Genomic DNA, 26,494 nt, shown 5'->3' with positions numbered 1-26,494 from the left:
GTTTACATGGCTGTTCTCTTCGAAGATCCTCGATTCATTTAAATTAGGATTTTTTTTTTTTTGCTTTTCCTACGGTTTTCTATAAATTAGGATTGCTTGTTGATTGGGGCTGATCGGCCCGCGCCTTTATCAACTGGCTTTTCGGATTTCCTTTGAGATGAGTGCCAACCAATTTTCCATAAAAAACTCAACCCGTCCTCCTTCAAAGACTAGACAGCACTGGCCCTCACTGCAATGGGGGCATAGTTACCTCAGTCTGCTTTTAATTATTAATCAGTCATAGTTAGAAGAAGCTAAGTGGTATCTTAGCGTTCAAAATCGAGCTCTCAAAACTTAAATAAACACACCAGAGCCTTGAGGTCCTTCTGCCTTGAAATTCTGGGAAATTTCTCCCCAAAAGGCAGTTTAGCTTCCTCAGCATTAATCAAAAGAAGATGCATGAGCTCCATGAATGCTATTGGGCTATTCCTGGTTACAATTAGTAGGCAATGAACAGAAGGGCCAGTGTGGGGTCCACGGAATTTGTGTTGTGTCATGAAACTTTTCAAGAAGCCGCTAATCAAGTAACCCTACAAGTCCTACAAGTCACAGAGGCACATTTTAGTTTAAAAAAAAAGGGAGGTGCTTTTCAGATAGGTAAACTCATTTTGGTTACTTGAGGTTGAGACTTGTAAAAAAAATCAAAAACACTCCAGAAACCTACCAGGCAGCCACAGAGCTTCCGGGCTTCCAGGTGAGAGGAGGGGTCCAAGCGCCAGCAGGAAGAATTGTCCCTGACAAAAGGAAGGAGAGAACGGAAACCGTCCTTCAGATCTCAGAGCTACGGCATCTTCCTGAAAGAGCCCCGCCAGACTGGAACCCGGGCCATGCTCATCTTCTTCCGCTGCAGAAGGCAGAGCTGTTACATTAGTTTTCACAGCTGGAGCTGTTAATCTGATGACGATGTTTTATTGCAATGACAATATTTCCATTATATTAAATGATGCTCGCTCTGCTCCTGCACTCCACATACCGCCAAGGCTCTCTAGGACTTTCAGTGGAGGTGGGGCTGCCAGCTGCTGTGAAGCTGGGGGCTCCTGATCGCAAAACTAGGTACCTTCAGCACCAGTGTGGCCATTAATAAATACAGTGAGCTGCTAATTTCTTTTCATGGTATGACTCTGTAATTGAGTCATCATTTAAAGAAACACAATTGCTATTAAACTTCCATTATGAAGAAAAGGCGGTACAACAGAGACTGTTACAAAAACAACTTACAACAGTGGTTCAAAACCTTTTGTTCCCAAGCTCTCTATAGCTTTTCTCCTTGTTAGGCCTCATACATTGATTTTTTTTTTCTTTTCTTTACGGCTGCACCTGAGGCATGTGGAAATGAATCTGACTTGTAACCATGAGGTTGCCTGTTCGATCCCTGGCAGCTCGGGATCAGAGCCGCGTTTGTGACCTACATGGCAGCTTGTGACAACACTGGATCCTTTACCCTGAGCCAGGCCAGGGATCAAACCTGCATCCTCATGGGTACTAGTCAGGTTCTTAACCTGCTCAGCCACAATGGAAACTCCCTGATTTTTCCTTTTTTCACTAATGTTTGTAAATCAAAGTCAGCTTTAGGAATGATGGTTATTATATACTCAGAAATTAGAAGAGAAGGGAGGCAGTTAACATTTACTGAACTACAGGCTCCCAGCTAGACGTTTTCACTAGACCTCCTGCCAGCCCCACTGTCCAGCAGAGGAGTGAGGGCCTGAGAGGTCAGTGACCAGCCCAAGACCACACTCTGGAAGATGGTCTGGTCTCTCAAGCTCCAAGCCCAGACCCCGCTCCAGGCTGTGCTGCTGCATCAGAGCCCTGGGGTGAAAAACACTTGGTACGCTGGGAAAAAAAAACAAAACTGGCCATTTCTATCCGTCAGGTTAGCAAAGTGCAGTTTCCGTGTAATTTTCTGAAATAACAAAAATAACTTAAAGGCTTCCCCAGTGCGACTTCCTTAGTTTATTAATTACTTACGGGGACTCCAGTTCGGGACTTGAAAGTAACAGGGAAAGACCGCCGAAGGGAGCGGTGTGTTTAACAGGACTGCCTGCTGCTGGGTCTGATCATTATTGGGGGGGAGGAGGACCTCTGTTCCCATTTCTTAAACTCTGCGGGCCTTCCACGGTTTGGCTGCAGGGCTTCGGGGACGTTAGCAAGTGTGTGTAACCTACTGAATTCCCCAGATGGTCCCCTTGGTCTCCTCCAAACCCCCCAGCGTCTCTGCTCCTGGGCCTCCTTTTAGAAAGTAACCAGATGTGGCCCATAGAGCTGTATGGGGACCAGCAGCAGCGTTTAACAGATTTCGGGTTGGGGAGCTTCCCAGCCTCCACGTTCTGTGCTGCAGGAGCCACCGTGAGGCTGTGTGTCTCGCACAGAGGCGGAGGAGGGAGGCCTCCCCGGATCCTCTGCTCAGCTCCTCTCTGGAGCACCCAGACAGCAGGATCTGAGGCACACCTCCCGAACTGTTTTGCGGAGGCGAAAACCATCACCAAACAGAAGGTGCCCATGAGCATGTGGCCCGGGCTCCTGGCACTTCGGGCTGATAGTAAGAACCCCTGTCACCCCGTTCCTGCACCATCAACCGGTCAGAACGGCAGGAATTGATCACTTTCCCTGAGACCCACCCCCCCAATCCTCACCTGGCTTTTAAAAGGCCTTACAATTTTGAGTTCAGGGAGTTTGGGGTTTTTTAGGGCACAAACCACCCGTCTCCCTGCATGGCCTGCAACAAACCTCTGTCTGCTCCAAGCTCCTCCCACGTTGAGGTGGGCGTAGCCTCCCTGCACGTCAGGCGCATGGAGCTGCGCTCCCAACAGAAAGGCAAGGAATCAGATGATTCCACTTAAATCTCTCTCTGATGTCTGGACCTCAGGCCCCGGTCCCCTTGGCTCTGTGCGGGGAACCTGCTGTGCTCTGCAGGACACACAAGCAGTGATGGGCATCTGAGCGCACGTGTCTGACTGCGGTCCTCTGGTCCACGACTTAGCAAAGCCCACGGTTTTCAACACACAGCCAGAGGGACAGCTCGGAGGACCTAGGCTCAAGGAGGGAAGTGCGGACACAGTCCTGCCCGGAGGGAAAACAAGCCGGAGGCCGGAGAGGAGCACGGCTCCCTCGAGAGTGGAAGCACAGCGGCCCCAGAAAAGCAGAGTCACTGCTTGGATCACACAGGGAGCTTGCAGAGGCTGAGAGGTGGGCTTGTGCAGCCCCATCCAGAAGCCAGGCTCCCCACCCCTTTACCGGGGTGCCAGATAGCTGTGCTCTGGAAGCTTGTGACCCTCGACCTCAGCTTCTGCCCCTCTGAGGGAAGCTGTTACAGCCACACCAGGTGCGAGGACCCAAGCTCCTGAGTCTGGGCGGCTGGGAACTCCGATATGCCCTCATCTCATCAGGGTGTCCAACCTCACCCATTGCCCCGGGCGTTGAAGTGCAATCAAAGTATCAGAAGCGCTCAGGACCACTTTTGTGCTCTGTCACATGCTGTCAATAACGGTGAGGAGGAGTTCCCGTCGTGGCTCAGCAGGTTATGAACCTGACACAGTAGTGTCCATGCAGATGTGGGTTTGATCCCTGGCCTCCCCCAGTGGGTTCAGGGTCTGGCATTGCGGTGTAGCCTGCAGCTGCAGCTCTGATTTGACTCCTGGCCCAGGAACTTCCATATGCCACAGGTGCAGCCCTAAAAGAAAAAGAATGCATGGGGAAGGTGACCGTTTTATTACAGCAACAGCAGGGGAAGCCATCGCTGGAGTGTCACAAAACACGAGCCTGCGGAAAGAAACCTCAAGGTTGAAATCTGCCAGTCTGCTTCTAAGAGCTGGCAAGTTCAGCACATTTTAAATTTTAAAGTATGCATCATCTACTGTAATGTGGACGCTGATGGTTTAGCTAAGGCTCACCCCACAATAGCTTTTTCTGAGATTCGTACTGCCTTCTGCAGGAGACGAGGGAGAGCCAGCAATTGACTGTGGTGCCTCAACAGGAGCTCAGAGCATCTGAACAGGAAAAGAGTCAATAAGCAGAACCTCATCTGTCATTTAAAAATGTTTCTGCTAATTAAAAATCAAAAGATGGCTAAAGTCTGCCAAAATGGGAAAATGTAGATATTGACTTCAATTAGGTTTGATACTTACAGAAGGAAAACTTATTTGTTTTAAACAAAACCATTTTGTTTCCATCTGGAGCTTTAGTAAACCAAGCCTTGTTTGTGTAACTTGGATAGAAATTATTACCGATTTAAGTGTTCCCAGCTCCTTGCAAGAGGTAGCTCGCCCCTCAGCTTTTTGCCAGCTGACCAAGGAAAAGAGCAGAAATGGTTACAAAACAGGAATGAGTTAATAGACTCTGCGAGTTTCACAGAGAAAGAGGAGGAAACAAAAAAACAGACCCAGGGAGTTGCCACTGTGGCTCAGCAGGTTAAGAGCCCAACTAGTGTCCATGAGGATGTGGGTTCAATCCCTGGCCTTGCTCAGTGGGTTAAGGATCTGGCTTTGCCACAAGGTGCAGTGTAGGCCGGCAGCTGCAGCTCCAATTCAACTCCTAGCTTGGGAACTTCCGTCCACCGCAGGTGCAGCCTTAAAAGGAAAAAGCAAACAAATAAACAACAAAAACAGATCCAGGAAGATGGAGGAAAGATGAGGAGAGAAACACAGAGGCTGATCTGCAGGCAGGGAGTGGGGGTGGAGTGGGGGTGGGGTATGGAGAGAGGCGGAGAGAGAGGGGGAAGGGGGCGGGGGAGAGGGGGGCAGGGGGGCAGGGTGGAGGGGCACAGGCTCTGAAGGTAAAAGAGGCAACTGAAGGGAACTCGGAATATGTGCTGCCGTCCCAAGCACCAATTCCACTTTTACCCTCCCTCTTGAAAGACCAGATGAAGAAATATCTTTTTCTGCCAAGGGTTCTTTGTTCCAACATTGAGCCGTGACTAAACCAGCACCAGGCAGGGCCCCAGGTCACATGTCAGCTTCTCAGAGGGAGACTGTTTTTACATCCTGCATTTCTTTAGAGGAGAGGGAACTAAAAGCATCACCATGAAAGCTTTTATTTAGTTAAACAAATTACTGTCTTTTTTCAAGAGAAGACAAAAGTGCAACAACATAATTAATTTTCTATTAATTCTTCCTTACTGAGACCGCTAAGAGTTATTCAGTCTCAAGCTAATTACCAACATGACTAATGCACGAAATGTGTCATCACGAATTAGGAAAACATCGCCAATATTGTCTTAATGTTTGCTTTTTTATATTTCTTACTTAAAAACATACACTTTGGTACTTAATACATCGTTATGGTTTTATCACTTTCCCCACGTGTAAATGCCTGAGCCCAGGGCCATGTCCTACTTCAGTCCTGGGTCCTCTCACCGCGCTGTATGTATATGGCAGATCCTCCGTAAATAACAGTCGAGCAGATTAAGAGCCAGAGACAACGGTGCTGAAGAAAGACGTGCTTTACCAAGGCTTCCTAAAAAGGTCATCTCTATAGTATCATTTTCAAATCCTACCAAAAAACGTCTTCCAAGTGATTCACCCCCACACTGATAGAACTGACTTTTTTACTCCCTTTAGTTAAAAAGAAAGTATAATTCATCTTTTCAGAGGTACAAGTTTACCCCAAACGTACGTAACGGTTAATACATATTTCATACTTACCTTTATTCTTTTTAGTTTTATTCTTTTGGGGTTTTATTCAGCAAATGAATGTTATTCATTCATAAATTTTTTATGATGATATAAAGCACGTATTTATCAAGGACGGAAAGGGGCAATTACACAGCTTCTTCCGGGCCATTCTGGATGGCAACACCCAGCAGGCCTGCTTAGGACCTGGTCATCTGGCTGCTGTTCCCTCCTGTCCTGATGCAGGAGGTGGCATCACCACCTGCAGCTTCCCGGCTGGTGTCTGTGCTTCTGCAAAGGGCATCTGATACTCACAGCTCTGGGTTTCCATCAGCACAGGACGCATCCCCAAACTGGCGCAAAAGCACGCGGGCGAGTCCCAGGTCATCGCACTCGCTGCTGCTCAGTGTAAGAGGAGAGAGAGGGTCGCGGTCAGTCCCGAGGTGGCCAATACCGGACAGCACCTGCCCTCACAGGCGGCCCCAGGCAGGCTGGGCCAGGCCAGGGATCCTAGCGGCACAGGTAAACCTGACTGATCACATTTTTGGGGGTGATGTCAAGCCAGCAATAAGATGAGGCACGGTCCCGAGAGCACAGTTCTGCCACCCCAGCAACACATTTTGATTGACTTGCATTCACAGTGTATTATTTTTCTCATCTTTTCACTGAATATTATAATATTGCCAACTCTGGCATTTTTCCGAGGTTTAAAAATTCATCTTAACATATCATGTTAACATATTAAAATCCATGTCGCTGTTCTCTTAATGTTGGAGCTCTGGCTTGCTGGGAATATTTGTTCTACTGCATAGCCCTGTAGTAAAGTGACTTCTTACATTTATTTTTATTTGCTATTTGTGAATTATATTGAACATTTTTTTTTTTGGTAAGAAGTCCTGCGTACGCTTTAGTACACAATGAGTTATAGTATTCATTTTGCTGGCACAAGTCTCACAAGTTAACTCATAGTTCAAGCAGTAGCCATGAGAATGAAGGCCACCAATATGAAATTTCCTTATTTAAAGAAACTATCAAAGATGAGACACTATTCTTCCAGCCTGAGGCGGGGGTGGAAACAAGCGCTACATTAAATTTTATACGTAAATTGTAAGAAACAACTTGAGAAAATGTAGAGGAAATGATATTTTAAACCTGTCTAAATTGGGCTGATTGGTAAAGGCGCTTATTTCAAGTAATTAAAATTCTGGATTATAGTATTTATGAAAAAATATAGCTTTCTTACTTTCTAGAACTTACATCATGTAATTTACAAAATGCTTTTGAATAGATATTGCCAAGAATATTTATCCCCCAAAAGCAAAGGGCAAAATGTGTAATTAGCATTAAGAAGCACTTACAAGAGCATGATGACCACAAATCTTTTGGGGAAGAAGCAGTTGAACATAAATGATTTTTTTTCTATAAAAGTTCAACATTAGCTTCTCTTAAGAAATGGAAGAAACCTTTGGAGTTCCCATCGCTGCTCCACAGTTAATGAACCTGACTAGCATCCACGGGGATGCAGGTTCAATCCCTGGCCTTGCTCAGTGGGTTGAGGATCCAGCATTGCTGTGAGCTGTGGGGTAGGTCCCAGTTGCCGCTTGAATCCAGTGTTGCTGTGGCTCTGGTGTAGTCCGGTGGCCACAGCTCCTATTGGACCCCTAGCTTGGGAACCTCCGTGTGTCGTGAGAGCAGCCCGGAAAAAGAAAAAAAGACGAAAAATAAAAAATAAAAAGCAGTAAAAAGAAATGTAAGAAACCACCATGTAATTTTCTTTTCTTTTTACGGCCTCACCTGAGGCCTATGGAAGTTGCCGGGTTAGGAGCTGAATCAAGCGGCAGCTGAGGCCCACACCACAACCACAGCCCCACTGGACTGGAGCCACACCTACGACCTACCCCACAGCCTGTGGCAACACGGTATCCTTAACCCGCTGAGTGAGGCCAGGGATCAAACCCGCATCCTCACAGACACGATGTCCTGTGTTTAACCTGCTGAGCCGCGGTGAGAACTCCCTCAATGGAACCTTCAACCACCAATTCTTCTCATCTCTTTCTTTGTTTGTGAACAAGAAAAGGTGATTCCCAAACACCTTCCGGTTTGCCACCAGCAATCAAACACAGGGAGGTCTCGGTCCATGAGGCTTGTGTACCCCACGTGCTGGAAGTACAAGGAAAAGCCCAGGAGAAGGGGCCGCTTCCATCTCTGTGCAGGGCTGCCCTCTGTGTAGACGGGCACTGCACAGCTTGCTAACTGCCATAATCCCCCCAGGGGCCTCCCACGGACCGACCTGGTGTATTCTCTGCTCAAAATTTATCGGCGACGCCTCATTACCCACTGGCCCGGAGGCAGAACCTGAGTCCTCCACACTCTTAAGGCTTCACATCTGGACAAACGCCCGACGTCCTCTCCCCTGAGGTTCCCCCAGCCCAGCCCAGCCCGGAGCACCTGCCATCTGATGGGCGGCTCCCTCGCACCTGCATCCTGTTTTACTGCTACTTGGCTGGAAACCGTCCCCAGCCATGGGGCTTCCAGTTCCTTCCCCTGTGAGCCCTCCTCTGCCTCCTCTTCTCTCCTATTTCTTCCCAGTGGCCGTAACATCTCCACTGATTTAACGTAGGCTTCTTATCATGGAACAAAACAATCCATGAGAAAAAAAGACGAGGCTTATTTATTTATTTAGGACAGTGGTCAGAACACAGCAGATTCTCAAAAATATTCTGTGGCACAAACTGATCTTGCTAAGGTACTGAAATCATAGACCTAAGCCTTCATCTCTATCCAGTTATTTGACCTCTGTCAATTTGATCTTCCCAGAACTCTTACCTTTCAGAGTGGACCAGTTTTAATGGAAAAGAAAGACCAGCCCATCACACCACGTAAGCTTATATTTCAGCTGGGGACAACTTGACTTTCAGAGCAGTAACTGTGCCTAAGTTGGAACGCAAACACTGGTGCCGCATCCGAAACCAAAAAGAACAATTCTTTACAGGAAAACACCACCTTCCCTACTGCATGAATCACAACCAAGGTTTTAAAATCTCCAGGAGGTTTCCAACTGCCCTGATGTGATTCCTTACAGCTATGGCCACAAATACAGGTGATGAGACACACTGAAATTTACAACAAAGGGATGTCTCACAAGTAGGCAGTGTGGCCTCTGAATAAATAGTCTTCGAGTTTCTGACAAATGAGAAAACACTTTCAGAAGGAAAAGGATATATTGTCCAAGGAAATGCTCAAAATTTTATTTGTGGCATCTGTGGAAATATTCTAAACTGCTCTCTTTTGACCCATTAATCCAAGAACAAATATGAAAGCCCAAAACACTTTTTCTGAAAAATACTGATCCATAAAGTAGTCTACTCGGAATAATTACTAAGAGCAAGTTTCAAAGTGATGGCTCACTGTTTGGCTTAGGTCTAGAGGTCACTGCTAAAAACCAAACCAAACCAAAGCAAAACAAAAACACCTAGCTTTAAATGATCCCTGTTGCCATAAAATTCAAATGCTTGATCTTAAACTATTGCTGTTCGGTTGTCTTCAGACTCTTGGCTGCATTTCCAAGGGCTATTAGCAGCGTGTGAAGACTCCAGGAATTGAAAACTGCCAACTGTGATTCCGAGGCCTTTCCTAACCAGGGTACCTCTTCTCTCCCCGTGTCCGCATTTCTCAAAGCCCTATGTGCAGCAGCGTGACCCAGAGGGCTTGTCTGAACAAACGTCTAGTCCCAAAGGACTTTGTGTTGTTCACAGGGGCCCGCAGGTGACTCTGATGCGGCTGGAGATCAAGCCGACCCAGAGAAACTCGGGCTTCCAGGAGGACAGCAGCCTGCGCGCACCCTCCTCCCCGCCCTGCTCCCAAGTCTGACGCTGCCCCGCCTGAGTCAGCAGCCTCTGGGGCTGCTCTGCAGCCGGTTCCATGCGGGTCTCTGGCTCCACGGGCGTTTCTGCAGGCACGACTCAGGGCTGTTCTCCCTGCAGGCCAGACCACACAGGGATGGCAGCCAAAGGTCAGATGCAAGGCGCCCAGGGGTGAGGACCAGAAAGGGCCCATCCCGGATGGGGCAGCCCTCGGAGACCTGCCGACCTCAGCCTCTCTGGTCTCTGGGCCCCAAGGAGTTGAGAAAAAACTGAATTGGGGGCAGATGCCTTCCTCCTCCTGAGCCCGCAGGCAAGCATCCTCCAGCCAGGGAGCAGAGGAGGCACTGGCTGCCCCCCGCCCCTCCTCAGAGGCTGGACCTGCCATGGCTCCATCACCTCAGTGCTGCCTGGGAAGTCCAGAACTGACAGCCAAGGGTCACAGCAGCCAGAGAAGCTCAAACCGTGTTCCATGAGGACAGTGTGGATACACTAGAAATAGCTAAAATGGGACCACTGGTGTTATATATTTTTTACCCCAATAAAAACAAAGTCACTGAAGAGACATCTTGAACCAAAACTAAATAAAGAAAGTGAGGTCAGAGTAGCTGACAGCCATGTGTCTGCACAGGGCTTTCTGTCTGAAACCAAGTTTCCAGCTGGTAACACTGAGGCTATGAAGTTAAGGGAATAATCGATGTTTGGATAGAGATGGTGACACAGAAGAATTATTACACACAGAAAAGAACAAAAGGAAAGGAAATCATGAGGGGGAGACGAAAAATGGAAAGACGGGGGTTCCTTCGGCAGCTCAGGGGGTTAAGAGCCTGACTAGTATCCATGAGGATGCAGGTTCGATCCCTGGCCTCGCTCAGTGGGTTAAGGATCCAGTGTGGCCATGGCTGTGGCACAGTGTTTCTGCAGGCAGTTGCAGCTTTCATTCGACCCCTCGTCTGGGAACTTCCATATGCTGCAGGTGTGGCTATAAGAAGAAAAAAAAAAAAAGGAAAGATGGACGCGGTGAAGCCTCACATGGGATATAAGAGGAGGAGTAGGAGGAGGCACAGAGACGTGGTCTGAGGAAGCTATTAGATCAGTCGTAGAAGAAACCTATCCTGGCTCGGAGTAAAAGACCCACATCTGAAGATGTGATGAGAAAAAGAGCCTTCCCTCCAAGTCCAAAGAGGAAACCTTACAAGATTTCAGACAGGCGAAGTCGCCTATGAAGCAAAGAGAACCAGATGCACTGAACTGAGTTAGAGTCCACGCCTGGACGCCGAGAGGTAGTGCCTCTGCCGTCCACCCACAGCTCTGCAAAGGGCAGCAGCAGAGAGACAAACAGCCCACCGGGCCTCTCCACAGAGCGGGACGGAAGGTCTGCATTTGCGGGTACCTGGAGTTCAGGGGGTATCTCGCCACACCTGCTAGGATAACAGTTAAGAAGAGGATGGACAAGTTCTGAATGAAGCCGAAGGTAAATCTTGAGAGGCTAGAAATGCATCAGGGGAGAGCACACGAGCCCTGGGCTGCAGAACTCACCACGCGCTGCCACCCCCATGTGTAAGCGCGTATTCTGGAGCCCAGCTTAACTAGCTGGTGTGGCCCAGTCATGGCCACATGCAGGGCTGGTGATTTCCTCATTCTTCTCCCCCCGGAACAGAGAGGGAGACACCCTCACAAACAGAGGTCGCCTTTATCAGTTTAATTCCCTCTGTTTTCAGAGCTTCTCCTACTTCTCTTGCTTCTTTTCTTACATTTTTTTTTTTTTTTTTAATGTCTACACTCATGGCATATGGAAGTTCCCAGGCCAGGGATTGAATCTGAGCTGCATCTGCAACCTACACTGCAGCTACAGCTGTGGCAATGCTGGATCCTTTAATCCACTGCCCCAGCTGGGGATCGAACCTATACCTCCTCAGCCACCTGAGCTACCACAGTTGGATTCTTAACCCCCTGGGCCCCAGCCGGAGCTCCCTTCTGTTGTTTCTTAAAAATAACTGGCTCAAGATAATCCTCATGCCAAACAGGCTTCTTTAGGGGTGCAGATTCTGCTCCCCTCCACGTGCAATATTCCCCTCCAGCCTGAGAATCCTTATTTAACACCAATGCTACATATATCATATAAGATGCTACATATTCCCAGAGTTCCTATCATGGCTCAGTGGTTAACGAATCCGACTAGGAACCATGAGGTTGTGGGTTCAATCCCTGGCCTCGCTCAGTGGGTTAAGGATCTAGCGTTGCCGTGAGCTGTGGTGTAGGTTGCAGACACGGCTCGGATCCCATGTTGCTATGGCTCTGGTGTAGGCTGGCAGCTACAGCTCCAATTAGACCCCTAGCCTGGGAACCTCCATATGCCGAGGGAGTGGCTCTAGAAAAGGCAAAAAGACAAAAAAAAAAAAAAAGCTACATGTTCCCATGTTTACCAGTACATGTAAGTTATAAAATGTATTATACCTGCTACACACCACCTAGAAATGCACTCTGGAGCAGTCTACAGAAAGTAACCTACTTAACCGTGTTTAGCAGCTCAGTTAATCCCAAGAGGAACAAGGATTCTTTTTTTTTTTTTTTTGGTGGCACATGGAATTGGTCTCCAAAGGAACAGTCCGTGCTCCATGAAACAGCCACTAAAATATGCCATTATAAAACTAAACCCAATTACGTCACCCCCACATTTAAAACCCCCTAACGCCCCGCTTCCTTCTGTGTGCAGGACAAGGTCTGTCCTCCTTGGAATGGCTCATAGCTTAAAGACTTGCTGAATTTATAGTGACTCAGCTCGAAAACATAAAGACTTGCTGGATTTACAGTGACTCAGCTCGTTTCTCCAAGTGGAGAAACACTCTCTTCTACTTGCCTGGGAAACACCCAATTATCACCGAGGATCCAACTGGGGGCCGAAGCCTTTATAACCCTCCTTGGCACCACCCCGCGCTTCCCCACGTCCACGGATCTGTATCCATCACGGTGTTCAAGAGATGCTGGTCGCATCTGTCTGTAGCTCTAGCCTCTCCACGGGACTGTAACTCTCTGAGGGGAGGACGCGTGCCTGTGTGTGTGTGTGTGTGTGTGTGTGTGTGTGTGTGTGTGGAATGGGGATTGGCGCTAGCACCCTGACTCCTATTTTCAGTCCTGTTCCTACGCCACTGTGTCGACAGAGGAACTCAGCTCATCTCTTAACACCCGTGTCTCAGAAGGAGGATCTCGTCCTCAGCGACACTGTCTCCTTTTATTTAATGTCATCACACGAAGAGACAGAACAGGTGTCCCTAAGGGTCAGTGACTCGCAGAGCGCCGGATTCGGCTGGACCTGACTGGAAGACCCGTCGGCCCCAGGGTTGTCAGAGGAAGCGGAGGTGACACGTGTGTCCAGTTCAGGGTCCGGGAGAGAGTGAAGGCTGAGTTCACTGATGAGCAGGCGTCTCAGGATGGCACCCAGGGGTGCACACGGTCCAGGGACAGTGCTTGTACAGTCACACGGTTCAGCTGCCTTGTTCACCATGCAGTTCCTCCCCGGCCTGAGTCTGACACGGACGCAGTGAGGGACAGGGAGGGGGGCTGTGTGGGAACAGTGAGCCAGGTGCCCCCCTGAAGAGATCCTGTGTGATCTGAACTGGGAAGGAAACAGCCCCCCAGTGAGAGGGGAGAAGAAGGTTCTCGGGGCTGCAGACTGGATCTGCAAAGCCAGCGCAGGACCCGGAGAAAGTCCCGCATAAGGGACAGAGCGGATGAGAACAGTGGGTGTGGGGGGCAGCAGCCCTCTGGGGGGGGCCCTGCCAAGGAAACGCTTCCAAGCACCTGCTGGTGATTTCGAGGTGCCTCCCCACTCCATCCAGAAGCACAGATGACACAGCAGGTCCATTCCAGTTACACTACTTTCAGTACTCAGTGAACCGAGCAGTCCACTCCAGTTACGCTGGCTTTCACGGAGTACTGAACTTCTGCTGGGAAATGGGCCAGCTGCTTTCCGTTCCTCCTCCTGCTGAATTATCCCAGCACTTGAGAGGGAAACTTGGATGCAGAGACTCACAGAAAGAAGGCGAGGTGAAGACAGGCAGAATGACTCCAGCCCCAGCCAAGGATGCCGAGATGGCCCGTAACAAGCAGAAGCCGGAGGAGGCGGGGAAGCGCCTTTCCCCAGGTCCTTTGGAGGGAGGCGGACCCTGCTGACATCTGTTTTAGAACCTCCTGACTCGGGAATCATGAGAGAACAAACATCTGCTGTTCGCAGCCCCTCAAGTCTGTGGTTCTGTTGTAGCAGCCCTCACAAACCCAGGCAGAAAGGCCCACAGCTGCCCACATGCAAACAGAAGGGAGTGGTGCCAAGCAGGCAAGGACAGGCATGTGTGCCCACCAGCCCTCTGCCTCCTCGCAGAGAACAGTGTGGTGGCAGGACTTGGGGTCCTACAGGTGTTCCTCCCAGGTCTTCTGGTTGGCACCAGATAGAGAAATGCAGACTTCGGTGTTGCGAGAACGCTCAGCAGACAATGGGCCAGGATGAGGTCCACGCTCAGGGGGACCCATCCTATCAGGACCACTCCCTCCCGTGAGGACCAAGTGGGTTTACCCTGCAGATGGGACCACAGGACCCCCAACCCCTGTTTCTGACAACGTGCAGACAGCTCTCTTCCCACCATCCATGCTTTGGTTGTTGCCTTAAAGTGGAGGCCCACCCAGATTAATTTCCCGGAGACTTTTCCTGCGTGCTTTTATTCTAATTGTTTAATTAAACATAACAAGTAACCCTGTAAATAACCCTTTACAGACACTGTGGCAAGAACTAAAAGTCAGGGGTGATAAAACCGGAGCTCTACCCTCCAGGAAGCCACCTACAGAAAGAAGCAAAGGGACCGCTGGCAAGAAGCTGCCCCACAGTGAGGGCCACGCAGCCTGGCAGACACAGAGGAGAAGGCAGGGCTGAGGACCCTGGGAGAAGGTGCTCTTGTTCCCCTGGGAACCTGGGGGCATGAGGGGGATGCCGTTTGTGCATGTCCTTAAACGTGGAGACACAGCCCCATGACGGAGGACGACGTCCTTCTGAGCTAGAGGGCGTGAGTGGAGGAGGGCAGCCCTGGTATCTGGCCTCAGGCTGCAAACATCATCCTATGGGTGACAGGGAGATGCTCGAAGGCCTTCAGGCTGGGCCTTTGGATGGTGGCACCTGTGACGTCCCAGACAACACAGAAGGCACGTCTGTGTGGGGCTGGGAGCTCCTGGCTGGCTTGCCATCTTCTGCCTCCCCTGGGTTTGCCCTGTGCTGGCCTGCTCTGGCCCCCAGGAAGCCCAGAGGCCCTGCCTCTTAGCTGCACAGTTCTCAGTGGGGACAATTGCTGGGGCTCTTAGAAAATAGCAATCAGCCAGCAAGATGATTCAGAATAAAACTGGGTCAGAAGCATGGACTAGACTGGATGGCCAGAACCAAAACCGGCCCAGGCATCTCCATTTGACGTCCCCCCACAGCTGTATAATAGGTATGTTTGGTCATAAGCAGAGATTTCCTGCAGCCTAACAGCCCTGGGTGTGGCACGCCTGGCCCCCAAGGCATTTCAGCTAGAGGCCACTGGGCTACACACGAATCACCAAAGGCCCAGGTTTTCTGGGCCCAGAGAGCACAAAATTCTCTGTGCCACATGGCTGCCAACAGCTCACATCACTTATTAAAGATCCAACTGGAAGAGAATCTTTCCAATGCATTTTCTCTGTGTTTTCATGAAAACGTGTCTTCTCCAAGAAATTGTAAACGAGTTCAATATGGGTATATAAGTGCATTTTCTCAACTTTAAGGTTTTAGGGACATGAGGATTTGCTAGCACACTGATAAGTTTGCATGTACTGTCCAGGTCAACACAGAGCTAAGGTGACTGATTCTTTCTGAAAGCTACAAGCGGGTCTGAATTATGCACCTGTTCACAGAGAGTGAATCTAAGGAGAGAGTGGGGACGTGTGATGGGAAAACGGCACAACACCCTCACCCCAGGGGGACTGCTCACACGCGTCATGACACAGGGGTATGCCCACATTTGGTGGAAGCAGGGTGACCCACGGGCCATGTGTGTGTGTGTGTGTGTGTGTGTGCACGTGCAAATACCGGGGCTGTGCAGAGCGGTACTATGATGAGACTCGTTCTTTTGCTGAGATGCAGACCTCGACACTCAGAATCAGTACACATGGGACTGCCACGTAATTTCCTACCCACACGAGGAAACTTCTGAGAGAGGTGTGATGAAGGCCTGCGCCAAGACACGGGCACTACCTCTGCGCAAACCAGGACACGTGGTCCACGTAAGGGAGCAGCCAGGACACAGAAGGAAGCAGTGAGGTCAACGGCGAGTCCCCAGGGCGAAAAAATAAACATCCAATGTGAAGGCACCTCAGGTTCACAATTTAGGTCACATTACGAGAAAGGGGAGCAACCAAGTGTCCTCTTTGGAAAGACTTACCCTTCAACCTGGAAGGAAATATTAAAATAGCTCTAACGCCCAGACTCCAAATAACTTCGGACTTGAAGTAACATGCACTACTCCTGTGAAAGCTGAATACTCTGAGTGCAGGACACCGAGGCTCTCAGGTTAAAAACATAATTACTGAATGAATAACGCGGGGGAGACAGTGAGTGGCTATTTGCAGCCGACTGAAATGGTCTTGGTGACATAAACACTATGCAGAGAAAAGGTCGCCCGCCGCAGAAGAAAAGGGGGACGAGCTGCAGGTGAGGCAGAGGAGCAGGTGGAGCCTGCAGGTGGCGGCTGGGACATGTGCCAAAGCATGTGTGATGCCTCATGTCGTCCATGCGCAGAAGCAGGTCTGGGTATCAAGAGCAACCGTGAGAACTTGGAGAGAGAAGCTCGCTCGCTCCCACGGATGCGAAGATTTTGAACTAGCATCTGACCCGCAGCAGGGGAACAATACATACTTGTTGACAAACATCAGTGATTTTCTGGGAGGGTAAAGTGGTGTGTATTTATGAGGATGACTGGGTAACATCTACCCTGAAAATACTGAAGCTAATCTGGGAAACTTGCTAGAGAGAGATCTGTCAGGGTGAAAAAAAAAAACAAAAACAAAAACGTCAGCTGCATGAATCCAAAGATATTCCTACAGCATAATTGCTTATGATGGGAAAATGACCTAAATATATGTATGTGTGCCTCCAAGCAGTGACTGTGTTCCTAGATTATGGCCCCCCAGGCAAGTCCAAGAAAATGGGTGATGTGGTGGCAGCTACGAAAAGACAGGCACAAAAGCGTGGGGTGGACAAGCAGACCTTGGACAGTGTCGTGGTGTGACCGCAGTGTCGTAAAAATAAAACGCCTGTGTTTCAAAGCACTGTGTGTAACACGGCAGACTCCACACCAAGAGTGTCCCGCAGACAGGCTGCTAGACGTGTGTGTGGTTTTGTTTGGTTGTTTTTGGGTCTTTTTGGCTGTACTTTCTATGAGAAACTGATGTTGTAATTAAGATGCTCAAAACAGTCACAGCTCTCACGTGCCTGCGGAACTTATGACAGAAATCGGAAGCTTCGGCCAGAATGAAGGCACTAGTGGACATTCTTACACGTTTAAAACCAAACTACGTGGCTGTTCTCCTTGCTCATAATGTGACCTAAGTTGTGAAACTGAGGGGCCTCCGCCTGTGATGTTCGCTCTTTCGCCCTGAGCGGAGGTACACACAGCGCACCGCCCAGGGGGAGGAAGCCGCCTGGGCAGGAGCTCAGTTCAGACAGAGGCTTCGGCCTCTGCGAAGGGCTGTCGGGGTCGGGGCTGGGGTGGGGGGCCCTCCTCGTCAGACCCGGCCTCCGGGGTGGGGGACTGTGCTCACCAGAGAAGAGGCCTCTCTCCACGCGTCCTTCTGGGCCGGTGCTGGTTTCAGCCTAATTCTAAAGTACGCACCGCGGTAAGTGGCCGCAAACCCTCGGCGCTTAGCTAATGAAACTCATCATCTTCTACAGGAGAGATACTCGCTCGACAGAGGCAGAGCTACCCCGGGCCTCCCAACTGCCCACACCAGCCCCAGGCCTGCTCGGCATAAACCAGGCGTCTGGGCCCCAAGCTGGGCCCAGGGGTGAGAAGGAGGCGCGGGCTGAGTGCTCAGTGCAAAGACTCCCACACGCCCAGCCCCGCCGCTGGTGCTCAGAGGGACAAACGGACCTCGGGCTGGAGGGAGCCGACAAGGGCGAGGAGGCGGGGAGACGACTCCCCTGGAAGCTCTGAGGACTGAGGTAAGTGCATCCGACAGCAGCACGCAGACCGCCCTGAATGTACTGCTGTAAAGACCTGATCGGGCCTGGGATGAGCCTGGGCTCCGGCAGGGCCTGCAGCTAAGGGCCGGTGTTCCAGAAGCAGCCTCGGAGGGTTTTGTGAAATGTACAGTTCACATACTTTTCTAAAATCCTAAGCATTCTGGAACACACCCGGTCCCCAGCTCCTGCTGAAAGCCCGTGGGAGGCTGTGGGCCTGGCCCTCCACATGTCAGTGGCCATGTCCCCTGTCACCGAGGGGTCAAGGCCACCTAGAGAGGAGGCAGGGCTCCCAGGGGCACCGGAAGTTGGACCCGTGTCTGTCCTGCCCTCAGCATCTGTTGAGAGGCCCTGAAAGAAGCAAGAGCTGCTCAGAGCTCACCCTCGGGCGCACCAAGCTCCAAAGTGATGACGACACACAGATACTGGAAATGCTTCAAGTTTCATCGCTACTGCTATTCATTATCTGTCTTAACGGAACTTTGGAAGTACAAAAAGCTTCTTACCTGAAAAAGTAAGTTTCAGCCCTGTCATAATGGCCAGGTGTCAGTTTGAGGGGCGGGTAGTCCACAGCCAAAGGCCTCACCATGAACAAGCCCATTGCCAAGGCCACGAAGAGGACCGGCAGCAGCAGGTTGGCGACAGTGCCTTTCCAGGCCCGGCCCGCGTGGCGAAGCCGCTTCACCAGGAGAGCCGCCATCTGTGCCAGGAGCAGGGGACTACCCTGCACCAGGGGGGTCCTGGCACGCGCACCATCTGTGGGGACAGAAAGACGCAGCAGGCATGAGCTCCTGGCGCCCATGTGGCCTCCCCGACCGGTCCCTGCGCTACAGGTCCCTGCATTCACGCAGATTCCAGCCCAGGAGCACCACGCGCCGACACTGCCCCAAGTAAGAACCCTCTGAAAAGGTACAACAGGGCATCTCCGGATAGTAAATGGTAAAGGACAGAATCCACAGGGGACCCCACTCTGCTCCGGATTTTTTTTTTTCTTTGAGGGCTGCACCTGCATGATATGGAAATTTCCAGGCTAGGGTTCGAATCAGTGTTGCAGCTGCCAGCTGATGCCACAGCCATGGCAACTCCAGATCCTTAACCCACTGATGGAGGCCAGGGATGGAACCCGCATCCTCATGGATAGATAGTAGTCGGGTTCTTAACCCGCTGAGCCACAACGGGAACTCCTGCTTTGCTTCTGAAGGGAGGTGGGCAGACTGCAGAGAACAGAGAGAACGGGCCATGTGTTTATTCTTCCAGGTTAAAGTAAAGCCCATGACACGAGCTTGGATTCTAACACAAAAAGAACAGAAGCAAAGATGCTCCGACCTCCTCAGCCACCAAAAAGGATGCCTCCGCCGAGACCCCGATCTCCTGGCTCTTCGAAGAGTCTAGTGCAGAAAAGGCACATTAGCAGGCTAACCTGGGCCCTTTCTCATACAAATATAGATATAAATATAAACTGTGATCATTCCAATGTGGGGTAATACTAATTCATGGTATTATGGATACAGACCTATGAGGATATAACTATGTGAATCACACAAGTCAAGCTGGAATCACTGAGATGCTGTTGGCTGCCAAACCCCTCGATTTCCAAAATGATTGCTGAGCTAGCTGCTTAACATCTTCACGGCCTTCGGCGGAGGGGCTCTTCCCCCACCAGAACAGAAGTCCCCAGGGTTTAGGTTCAAGAGGCGCTGGCAGGTGACTGGGGCGCTGGTGGCTCACGTTCCCACCATGCCCCTGTTCATCGTCCTCAGAAGTCACACTCCCCGGGTTAGTCTCTGCGCAGCATCCTTCACCTCGCACATCTAGCTGCTCACAGCTGCTGCCGAGCTCTGCGACTTCTCCTGCGTGCGCCCAGCAGGCAGTGACTGCCAACACCGGCTTGTGTCACAGAGGTTTTTCTCTGTGGAATGGGTGCTCCAAAATGGAACAAGGACGTAGTGCCTGGGTGTCATGCTACCCAGTCAGTTTGCCTGGCGGTGCGGAAGTCGGTCCCACAGGCCTTTCTTGCCCCCCGAGCCTCGCTCATGAGAACCATCATGGAGCGGGGTGGGGACAGTTCAATCTTTGAATCCACACACACCGGGATTTGAATCTAGTCTCAGCCACCAATGTGCTGTATGACTCCTGGGAACTCACCTAACCCCTCTGATTGCCTTTTCCCTCAGTTGTAGATAGAGCCTTGAAATATTTTCCCTAGAGGTAAGGAGGATTCTTATTACCACACTTATTTCATTTTCTTTTTGGCCACAACCACAGCATATGGAAGTTCCCAGGCCAGGGATCAAATCCAAGCTGCAGCTGCAACCTACACCACAGCTGTGGCAATGCCAGATCCTTTAACCCACTGTGCTTGAACCCACCCTGCTACAGAGACAATGCCAAATCCTTAACCCACCATGCCACAGCAGGAACTCCTTACCACACTTATTAATCTACCAGAACAGGTAGAATGCTGACCTCTAGTCATAGTAAAAGCTGCTCAGACAACCTAGTAAGTCTGTGGGGAAAGGTGTTTCTTATGCTAAGAAAAATAAAATTTCCCCACCTCCCCACAATGAACATAAAAGGGAAAATGGCCAAAATGCAAAACACAAAGGGCTAAGAGAGTTGATGCCATGAATCAACTGCCAATCAAATATTCAGGGCTAAGCTCACAGGAGTATTCGCATGAATAATTTAACAGGCAAAACTGAAACACGGAACTGAATTGTTACGAATTGTCTCATCTGACGTATGCGTGCAATCATATTCAAGGACTCTAGTTACATTCATAATTACTCACTCCCTTGACACTGACCCTCAGAGTCCTTAGGGAAAACGTCCAAAGTCTCCTTTTTTGTTTGTTTTTTTTTCTTTTTTGGTCAGGTGGCTTCAGCAGTCACAACATTAATGCCACTCAAGGATAACCTGAAGGGCCAAGGACCCCGAGAGCACCAGGACGTCTTTACCAGGTTCCTCCACATACGCGCAAAGATTTTAAAGCCAAGCATTACAAAAGTTATGCCTTCAAGCCAATTTTAAATGAATAATCCAGAAAGAAAAGAGCATGCCTGAATATGTGGCTCATTAAAAAAACCAAACCTACGGGAGTTCCCATCGTGGTTCAGAGGGAACAAATCTGACCAGTACCCATGAGGACGCAGGTTCCATCCCTGGCCTCGCTCAGTGGGTTAAGGGCCCATCGTTGCAGTGAGCTGCAGTGGAGGTCATACAGACTCGGCTCAGATCTGGCGTTGCTGCGGCTGTGGTGTAGGCTGGCAGCTGTAGCTCCGATTGGACCCCTAGTCTGGGAACCTCCATATGCCATGGGTGTGGCCCAAAAGAGAAAAAAAAAAAAAAAAGGACAAAAAACCCTAGAAAACAGATTAGTTACTTTTAAAATCATAGATTTTTCGCGTAAGAAAATGATCTGGAAAATAAAACTTCAGATTATCGATACGGTAAGGATTAAAAATAATGTTATGCCTACTATATTACTGAGTATTTTAGGGAATGGGTCTTCTTAGCAGTGCTGCCAGGAGAATCGACCAGTACAATCTTTTTCAGGTAAGCAAATATGAACCACCTTTGATCAGTTTACTTCCAATCCAAGAGCAATATTAGTCAAAAAGAAATAGAAATTGACCAAATACAGCAAGCAAGGTGGTACATTACATTTTATAGGAAATTAGCAGTGACAAGCTGGAAATAAATGTCTGATAGGTGGGGACTAACCGAACAATTGATAATACAACCACGCAGTGCACTGTATTAATCCCCTTCAGGCTATGGTGTAGACAAACTCTCATCCATGTGGAGAGTATTTATCACATCTTGTAAGTGAATAAATGGAATACGGCTCAATAAAATCAGTGGGAGAGGGAATATGACCCGAAAGAGTAACAGCTTGTGTTACTCAAAAAACGACGGAGGAGTAAAACATCAAATGCGTGATCATAGGAAAATAATCATGGTATCCCAAAATTAAGTTAATGTGTGACACAATAATACATACAGAGTGAACATAATTTACTAAAAATATACTAATATTAAACTAGAAAAATTATTACTATTTTGGTGTGTATACTTTAATGAAAGGTTGAATTTTACGAAATAATTTCTACACTCTATATATACTATTCGAATTTGACAAAGTAATTTTTGAGATTCAAGAAGTTCAAGTATTATACGCACTTTTTTTTTTTTTTGGCTTTTTTAGGGCCATACCTGTGGCATGTGGAGGTTCCCAGGCTAGGGGTGGAATCGAGCTGCAGCTCTGGCCTACACCACAGCCACAGCAACGCCAGATCTGGGCCACATCTGCAACCTACACCACAGCTCATGGCAATGCTGGATCCCTGACCCACTGAGCAAGGCCAGGGATCGAACCTACATCCTCATGGATCCTAGTCAGATTCACCTCCACTGCGCCACAACGGGAACTTCCTATATGCACTTTTAACCTGCTTAAAAAATTATATTTATTTGTGTGGTGAGATCATGCTGCTATAACTGCCTTCACGATTTTCCGTTTTTTTTTTTTTTCAACAAGGAATGTTTATGCATCTTGTAATCAATAATCATTTTATAAAGACTATCTCCTTATTCAGGAAATGGAGCATGATTTGATGAAACAGAAAGAGTATCTTAACCTTTTTTTGTTCACTGAGTTACAGAATTTTAGGGTTAAAGTGGGTATTTCCAAACCATTTATTTATGAATACAATCAGTTCAGGTTGTGAAGTGCGTTAAATTGGGGAGAACGGAGCATAGGGTTTACCATGAGCAAGTGCTAGGCTAGGTCTTTAGGTTGTGTCTTTGAATAAAGCCCTCAACGCTTTTCGTCTTGAAATAGGGTCTAAATGTTAACGAAACATGACGATTAACATGATCGACACGACACCCTGTATTTAACAGTGCACACACTTCTCCAAGGGGCTCCAAGGAAAAGGTGTCCTCCGACGGGCAGGGGGTGACCAGGGTGGGGCGGATCTGCCAGGAACAGGGGGAATCGAGACCCAGATACGGTAGGTGGGATGTCAGGGATACGGTCAGCCCTTCTGCATTTCCCTTGGATCAGAAATATTCAAGAAAGAAAGAAAAAAGAATATATATATATATATATATATATATATATATGTATGTATGTATTCCAGAATTTTCCAAAAAGCAAAACTTGGATTTGTCCCAAACTGGCACCTATTTACAGAGCATTTACATTGCGTCGGGTATTGTAAGTAATCTAGATTTAAAGTACACAGGAGGATGGGCATAGTTATATGCAAACAATACAGCATTTTATATAAGGGACTTGAGCATCCTGGGATTTTGGTGTCCTCGGGGGTCCTGGCACCCCTCTTCCTCGGAGACTGAGGGTGGCTATACTTTCTACTGCACCCAGTCAGGATCTGGGATTTCAACATCATCAGCAGACAGGAAAGGGCTTACATGACTTCATCTCTTCTCACTGATCCAGAAAATAGAACCCTCGGAGCTGTAGGGAAAATTAAGAGTGACTTATGGCTCCTGGGGGATATGCTTTTAATTAAACAGCTGGAGATGCTCCAATGGGCATTAATGCTGAAACCGTGTCACAGTGTAAAGGACACTCCTGCCCCGAGATTCGTGTCACGCACCACAGACACAGTGAGCTTGTGGATGGGCAGCTTCCTCCCGGTGACCCCCATTCACAAAACAAAAGGCTTAGGCAGGGTGGCCCCACTCTCTGTCCTAGTCAATTCTGGGCTTGTCTGGCGTTTATGCAAGTGATGACTAGACTGTCTTATTCACACCATGTAAAGAAGAAAATTAACAAAGTCAAATATCTTCCTATCATATATTGCTCATATGCGGAATCTTTTCAAAAAATGATACGAATGAACTTATGTACAAAACAGAAACAGACTCACAAAAAACAAACTTATGGTTACTAAAGGAGTGGGGGTGGGGAGGGATAAATGAGGCGTTTGGGATTAGCAGATGCACGCAAGGTAACAGAGAATTATACTCAATATTTCATAAGAGCCTATAAGGTAAAAGAACCTGAAAAAGAATATATATGTGTAGTTAAATCACTCTGCTGTACACCTGAAACTAACACAACACGGTAAATCAACTCAGCTTCAGCTTTAAAAAAAAAAAAAAAGAAAGAAAGAAGGAAAGGGGAGAGGAAAAGAGAGAAAACAGAGGCAATAGCAAAGAGAATGGGACAAAATAAAAAGTAAAACATTTTGACACATTTGTACCCTTATTAGTATGACATAAAAACCAAAATACAATTATTTCTTAAATAGTAAACACAGTAATACAAAATACACACAAGTGGAAACCATGCCATGTTACTACAACTTGGTTGAATATTCTTTTGAAAAGCAAAAGCGATGTTAATAATGTTTAATTCTTTAAAAAGCTAAGTAGAGTCTTTATTTATCTAAATTGTTTCATTGATAATAATTCCACAATATATTATCCAACTTTTATAATGCTGTATCTGCTCATTTCTGGTAGCAAACATACTACTTTCTTATCCATGATTACAAAGAAACAGGTGATGTAGGTGGGAGAGTAATTTTCCATATGACATATGCCACTGAGGGTTCCAACTGCTGTAAAGTGTCTATCGTTGATTTGGTTCCTTAAAGCGCTATGACTGCTGAAAAGATGTTCAACGTGACAAATTGTTAGAGAAAAGCAAATCAAAATGACAATGAGGCACCACCTCACACCAGTCAAAACAGCCATCATTAAAAAGCCCACGAATAACAAATGCCGGAGAGAGTGCAGAAAAAGGGGAATTCTCCTACATGCTTGGTGGGAATGTAAATTGGTGCAGCCATTGTGGAGAATAGTATAGAAGTTCCTCAAAAAAACCAAAAATAGGCATTCCCACTGTGATACAACAGGACGTAGCAGCTCTGCAGCACCAGGACATAGATTCTGATCCCCGGCCCAGCATCCCCAGTTGCTGCAGCTGCAGCTTAGGAAGCAACTATGGCTTGGATCTGATCCCTGGTCTGGGAACTCCATATGCCATGGGGTAGCCAAAAAAAAAAAGTTAAACTAAAAGTTGCCATGTGATCCAGCAATCCTACCCCTGCGGATATACCCAGAGGAAACATTAATTTGAAAAGACACATGCACACTAGTGTTCATAGCAGAACTATTCATTATAGCCAAGACATGGGAACAGCATAAATTTCATTGACAGACATATACATATATGATTACACAATGGAATATTACTCAGCCCTAAAAAAGAATGAAATAATGCCATTGGTGGCAACAGGGGTGGACCTAGAGATTACCACTAGAGATTATCCTACTAATAGTGCAGTAGGCTAGACAGAGAAGGACAAATACCATATGACATCGTTTCTATGTGGAATCTAAAATATGACACAAATAAACTTATTTTCAAAACAGAAACAGACTCACAGCATAGAGAATAGACTCGTGCTTACCAGGGAGGGCATGGGGGAGGGATGGAGTGGGAGTTTGGGATTAGCAGGTGCAAACTAGTATAAATAGGATGGATAAACAACAAGGTCCTACTGTACAGCACAGGGCACTCTACTCAATCTCCTGTGACATAATCTGAAAACAATATATATACATATATACATAACACATTCAACACATACATTATATATGTGTGTGTATATATATATATATAAGAAATATATATATAACTGAGTCGCTATGCTGTGCTCCTGAAATTAACACAACATTGTAAATATATACTTCACAACTAAACTTCAATAACTTTTTTTTGAAAGCACTATGATTGCTGTAACCAAGATGCTAAATCAAATCAGGACCTCACTTTGGATGCGGTCATCCCTGCATCTGGTCACTTTGTTTTTTTAATTTAAAGGTCGCTGACACTCATCCCTTTAAACCTGCCTTGAAAAGAGAACTAGGGTGGAGTCCAGCTCTGCTCCCAACTACACACACTGCCTGGGCAGGTCACAATCTCAGAATTTGGGTTTTGTCTTCAATGCACCAAAGGCAGGAACACCTCAGTGGCCTCACGCTTGGGTTTTCAAATCTGAGCTCCCCCAAAAGGTCTAACAGACAGTTAAGGACAAAGGAATTGGGGACACTTTCCAGGCACTCCCGGCATGACCTCAGCCTTGGCCGTCATCTCTGGTTCTGTTCTGCGCAGGGTCTGACTGCGGGGACGTGCAGACACTGACCAAATGCTATACTGAGCATCCTTCTCCGCGTTGAGCTCCCCCGCCACCCAGGCCATTCTTCCTACTCGGGAAACATCCCCTGTGCATTTCCTCCAGGTCCTGTCCCAAGGCTGACAGTCATACCCAGTGGGCCTCATGCCAAGCACCCCTTGAGCCCCCAACAGTGGCTGCATCTCAATCTGACTTCAGTCAGTGTAAACGAGAAGGTGAAAGTAGGTGATAAGAAAGACGGCTTTGCTTCAGGGGGGTAAATACAGCTGCTTATCCCCAGGCCTCTCCACCCACCAGGCAGAAGGACAGGAGGCCTGGGGCTTGGGGAGGAGAAGGAAAGTGAGGACCAGGTCTGGATGCCCCGCTCAGCCCCCCTTAGCTCCTCCGACAAGGAGGCGAACGTGGAGGAGGGATGGCGGGGCCTCGAGGCACGTCTGTCTTCAGCTTCCCGAAGACTGACAGGTCCATAAAGGTCACCCAGAGCCGCTCCCGCTGAATCACCCGGCTGTTCCACCACTCCCACTGGGGCAACAACTGCACGTAAGAGGAATCAAACACGTTCTCTGTGAAACATTT

General features: G+C 48.3%; 1 protein-coding gene across 1 annotated transcript in view; it reads right to left on the bottom strand.

Moving 5' to 3' along the window:
- Positions 1–26,494, bottom strand: part of LOC125111183 (ATP-binding cassette sub-family A member 13-like) — a 281,764-nt gene that overhangs the window by 118,358 nt on the left and 136,912 nt on the right. Inside the window, 3 exon segments of the mRNA XM_047753036.1 lie at positions 704–773; positions 5,961–6,044; positions 18,251–18,500. Of these exon segments, the coding sequence (XP_047608992.1) occupies positions 704–773; positions 5,961–6,044; positions 18,251–18,500 (404 nt within the window).

Source organism: Phacochoerus africanus, chromosome 11 (assembly GCF_016906955.1).
Source record: "Phacochoerus africanus isolate WHEZ1 chromosome 11, ROS_Pafr_v1, whole genome shotgun sequence".
NCBI lineage: Eukaryota > Metazoa > Chordata > Mammalia > Artiodactyla > Suidae > Phacochoerus > Phacochoerus africanus.
The sequence above is the reverse complement of the archived record's forward strand: the minus strand, read 5'-3'. Positions and strand labels throughout refer to the sequence as shown.